General features: G+C 39.5%; 1 protein-coding gene across 1 annotated transcript in view; it reads right to left on the reverse strand.

The window, feature by feature from the left end:
• Positions 1 to 3,702, reverse strand: part of LOC107731997 (stonustoxin subunit beta-like) — an 8,909-nt gene extending 5,207 nt beyond the window's left edge. The window contains exons 1-3 of the mRNA XM_016543220.1: positions 3,627 to 3,702; positions 1,228 to 2,924; positions 657 to 684 (exon numbers count right to left, since the gene is read on the reverse strand). Coding sequence (XP_016398706.1) covers positions 657 to 684; positions 1,228 to 2,924; positions 3,627 to 3,702 — 1,801 coding nt within the window. The remainder of the gene's footprint in view (positions 1 to 656; positions 685 to 1,227; positions 2,925 to 3,626) is intronic.
• Between the last annotated feature and the right edge of the window lie 1,713 nt (positions 3,703 to 5,415).

The raw sequence follows: 5,415 nt of genomic DNA on the forward strand, positions 1-5,415 counted from the left end.
TATATATATATATACTTATTCCATGGTCTGTCTGAATACTGGATTCTGATTGGCTGAGTGAGAGAGAGAGAGTTCGGAGATTGCAGTCTTCGCAGATCACACAAAGAATAACTTTTATTAATAAATCGCTACATTATATTCCCGAGCAAAGAGGTGGTAAACTCGCTATTTTTGAAGGAACTAAACAAGGCTTGATTGTTTGTAGAGACGCGCAGACACCGGTAACGCACACACAGTTGCATCTCTCTCTCTTTCTCTCGATAATTAATTCAAATAAATGCTATAATTCATTCAAATAAATGTGATCTTACCGCACTATTTCACCTCTGTGTCTGATTTGAAGCGGGCAGAATGCTAGCGATAACGTGCCGTAACTGACGAAAATAACTAATTTTTACCCATTCGGTCAAATATTGTGCTGCAAAGAGCAATACTAGTTTTAACTTGTCTATAACTTGGCAAATGACCATGGAATAAGCGGGATAATCAACGGCTAGCCGTGCATTAAAGGATTTTGATTATCCCTTTTATATATATATATAAAGCTATGATATTTACATCATTTAGTTTCAAAGCGTTGGTGTAGAGCCACTGTGTTGGTTTATGGTTAACAGATAAAAAATGATAAAATAAGTCAGAAAATTTATATGACTCACCCTTAGCTGCTATGCGCCATGGACTTTGCTGAAAGACACGTTTTATTCTAATTAACACCTGATAAGATGATGACACTGGCAATAATGGCATATGTGTATAAAGCCTTCAACTCTGGACCTTGAGACCCACTTTCCTGCAGAGTTTAGCTCCAACCCAGATTAAAAACACCTACCTGCTGTGTTGTAATCCTGAAGACCTTGATTAGTTTGTTCAGGTGTGTTTGATTAGGGTTGGAACTAAACTCTGCAGGACAGTGGATCTCAAGGTCCAGAGTTGCAGACCCATAGTATAAAGCAGGGGTGGCGAACGTCGGTCCTGGAGAGCCGCAGCCCTGCAGAGTTTTGCTTCAACCCTAATCAAACACACCTGAACAAGCTAATCAAGTCCTGAAGGGTTACTAGGAAGCTACAGGCAGGTGAGTTTTTATTAGGGTTGGAGCTGAACTCTGCAGGACTGCGGCTCTCCAGGACCGGAGTTCGCCACCCCTGGTATAAAGTATACCTCAAATGTCCCTCTCATAAAACTGCATATGTCTCTGATCAATCATTAAATAAACATGTGTCTTCATACCTCTGTGGTAATGCTGATCACGTCACTGTCTACAGTGTAGTTGAGTTTCCCCACCGCAGCGTATTTGATCTCATACTCAGTTTCTTCTCTCAGATCAGTCAGAGTAACCGTGTTTTGATCCTTCGGCACAGGTTCAGATGTCCAGACTGTGTTCTGCTTCGCTTTATACAGTAATCTGAGCTCCACTGTAGCAGGACATGATGAAGGAACGACCTTCAGTACCACATTCTGATCTTCAACCTCTTCAATGATTGGACAGGCTGGTTTGGATGGAGGAGTAAAGTAAACAGCTTCATCACATTCACTTTCATACAGGAGAATGCAGGAACCAGGATTATCCTCCATTTCTACTGAAGAAAAAATGAACCTAGCTGGGTTACAGTCTTTTGAATCAATCAAGTTCTTAAATGTCTTTAAGTTTTTCTTCATGCCCTTTTTGATCTCAGCAGTGAGCCAAGACTTTTGTTTTGAATCAGGGATCTTCTCATCGGTTTCTCCTTCTACTGAAGGACTCAGATAGGAGGTTTGATGAAGAAGCAGCACATCTGAGCAGTTCAGTGATATGAATGTGTAACTGACCAGATTTCCAACCTCCAGATCCATCAAGATGACATCTATGTTGTCTACTATCTGTGCACCATAATCCTTCAGCTGTCTGAGGACTGATTTAATGATCTCAGACTCTCTTTCCCTCTCTTCCAGCCATCCTTCAAGATCACATCTTCTGAATGGAGATTCATTATTTTCTTGTAGAAGTTCATTCAGTGCAGTTTCCTTCATCACGTCTCCGCGGATGCTTGGCAGCAAAGAGCAGAGTTTCTTCCTGAATCTCAACTTGTACATGTAGCAGTTTTTCTTCATTTGCAGTATTTTCTTTTTAAATGCAGCAAACGTCTGAGCGGGAGAGTTTTTCAGAAGGTCACTGCATTTCATCTCAGCTGTGTTTAAACCCTCAACCACTGATTCTATCTCGACGATTAGATCCATGCTGATGTCTTTATGAAGTTTGGAAACTTTCGAGTGAAGTTGGTCCAGAGGATAAAGCCAAACTCTCAGAGGAACTGCCAGCTCTTGATTTTCTCCCAGTAGGTTTGGAAGATCAGCAAAAACCTCCACTGCATCTTCAAAAGACGTCGGGTTTGACGCCAACTTGAAGTCGCCATAAAATGTACATGTGAAGTTTTTGAATTCAGATTTCTGATTTTCATTCGCACTTAGTCCAGCGTTTGCATTTACTGAAACAGAGCCATATAGTTTCTCAAGAGCCACTTTTACTTCTCCTTCTGTTGTGCTTGTGTCCTCATCAGATGAAACTTCTCTGTCAAACACAAAGCAGGCGTCTGCTCCATAGAGCACTCCTGTCACTACATGTGTGGCTATATCATCATCATCACATTTTATCAGAATATTTTCAGAAGGCAAATGATTAATTATCAGCTCCTCAAATCTGCTGGTTGAATTATAATGCAGCGTAAGTCTCTTCTGTTTAAAAGACGTCTTTGTGTCTTTGAGATATTTCGCTGCTCCACTTACGTTGACGAGTCCACCTAAAACACTCAGGCTCAGTCCACCTTCAATATTTAGTAATTCAGATTTGTCCTGAATGGAGTCTGAAGCTGTGACATTGAAATCTGTATTAATTTGTATACGAGAGCAAGTATTCTGCTTTATCTCCTCTTTATTCCATAGTCTGATCCCTGAAAAAAAAAAAGAAGTGTTCAAACTCTCAACACTGAATTGATCAAAATCACGTTTTATGTATAAAATCTATTTTGTCTTTTTCTGGTTTCTCTTGTTTTTATCTACTCAGTTCAGTGTTAAATACAGACGGAAGCAGGTAAAAATGTTTGTGATCAGATCACTGAAACCACATGCAGAGGTCAGTAGAAACACGTGACCACATTGAATTATGTATTCTTTTTTGGAGGATTTTGATTTTGTAGTGTTATTGTATTAATTTATTGTTTTAATATAGTGAAGAATGTGGTGTGAAAATTGAGCTGTTTAATAAACCTTTGCTTGTAATTCTTTCAGATATATCTGCCTTTCTGTTGATGTTAAAGCAATAAAAAATTTAGTGGAAAGCATGCATTTATAATGTGGTGACAGTGAAGAGCCGTCTACTTGCCGAATATGATAGTTATGGTGCATGTCCACTGGAGCAGAGCGAGCAGGGCAGAGACATGTTTGATTCATTCCTATGGTAGTTCAGCTTAATACTTGCAAGGTGATTCGTGGGATTGACAGTGGACCAGAGAAAGTGGAGAGCGGGCAAGAGGTTGAGCAATGTTAGACTTTATGCAAATATTAAGCAAAAAAATGTGGGCGGCAGCCAACTGCTGTGAGGTTCAAGTAGTTATGTCTGTCTTTGGATCAGTCTGTCCCCTTATGAGGTGTACCCTTCCTCCAAAAAGGTAGGACGTAGAGAAACATGACGCAAGAAGAGCCAAGTAAGATGTTGAGGAACCATAACATCTATCCTCCTTCCCTTGTCTCCTACCACGATTAAGGGCAGCAAAAGTTTTTTGTTTAATTTTTATTACTATTTTTTTTAACGCATGCTTGCATCAGGCCCTAAGGCTGGACCAATGATTTTAATGGGATAGTTTACCCAAAAATGAAAATTCTGTCGACATTTACTCACCTTCAAGTAGCTCCAAACCTGTATAAATTTCTTTGTTCTGCTGAACACAAAGGAAGATATTTGTAAGAATGTCAGTAACCTAACAGATCTCGCCCCCATTTACTACCATAGTAGGAAAAACAAATACTATAGGAGTCAATGGGGGCGAGAATTTATACAGGTTTGGAACAACCTGAGGGTGAGTAAATGATGACAGAATTTTCATTTTTGGGTGAACTATCCCTTTAACTTCCACAACGTAGTACACAATACAATGAGGTGCTACGCAGCTGACATGGTAAGAATGCATAGCTCATCATGGCATTGTGTACTACGTCACAGAAGTTAATGTACGTCGAATGTGCAAGACCATCGCACCAGAAGCTCGTTGTTTTGCTTTATAAAGTTTTAAATAAGGATGTTTATCTTACACAAATGCAACGAATCGCTTCAGAAGGCCTTTACTAACCCCCTGGAGCCACGTGAAGTACGTTTTATGATCAATGGATGCACTTTTTTGAGCTTTAAAATCTCACCACCCATTCACTGCCATTATAAAGTTTGGAAGAGCCTGGGTAAGTTTTTATTATAACTGATTGTGTTTGTCTCAAAGAAGAAAGTCATTTACACCTAGGATGACTTGAAGGCGAGTAAATTATGGGATAATTTTCATTTTTGGGTGAACTATCCCTTTAATGGCTTGTATCACTTATAGATATGATCCGCACAAGTTGACACATGTTTGCCACAAATGGCATTTCTCCTCATTTCTGTCACTACTCTAACAGGTGCCAGAAATCAAAATAGCAGCTGTAATAGCAATATAGTTGAGTGCCGACGGTTAATGCTTTCTCTGCCAGGAAATTGGGGTTCCCTTTCAGTCAGTCACTATGATGTTACGTTAGTTACTGATGAATTGGGATCTCACCTGAGAGCCCCAATCACCTTTGAGTGGTAATGAAATGAGCCAATGGAACATTGGAATGTGAGCTTGCTTAGCTTAGCCACTCCCATTACTATGAGTATAAGGGGGAAGCACGCAGCTCACCCTACAAGCTTTCTCTTCGGAGCCGAGCATTTGTTTATCTCAGCTCTATTGTTCACTCTTCTAGTGTAAAGATAACGGGGAGAGTTCTGTGTTGGCGTAACGGTGCGTTAGTTGTGGTAGTTAAGTTTGCACATTGTTTGCTCATGCTGAATTGGATTCAGAGTTGACAGCTATGCTTACCACGCAGCTCACCCTACAATAGTGGTGGAAATTTGGATTCTTTCAAGAGATTCATTCATTTTCAGTTCGTTCACCAAAATGATTCGTTCAGATTCGTTCACTGATTCGTTCAGTGACCATTTCTTCAAATTACATAAATACACCAGTAGGTGGCGAAAAAGAGTGTCATATGTGTTATGTGTTATGTCTTAAGTCAACGAACGTATTTACTTATTACAAAAAACTGATTTGTTTTTATTAAAATGTGTGCATAATCTACTCATTAAATAAATAAAGTCTAAATAAGTTGTTCAGATGACCAAAGCACAAGGTTTTCTTGCATAATTAACATTTTAGT

Source organism: Sinocyclocheilus rhinocerous, unplaced genomic scaffold (assembly GCF_001515625.1).
Source record: "Sinocyclocheilus rhinocerous isolate Xijiao unplaced genomic scaffold, SAMN03320098_v1.1 scaffold489, whole genome shotgun sequence".
Taxonomy (NCBI): Eukaryota; Metazoa; Chordata; class Actinopteri; order Cypriniformes; family Cyprinidae; genus Sinocyclocheilus; species Sinocyclocheilus rhinocerous.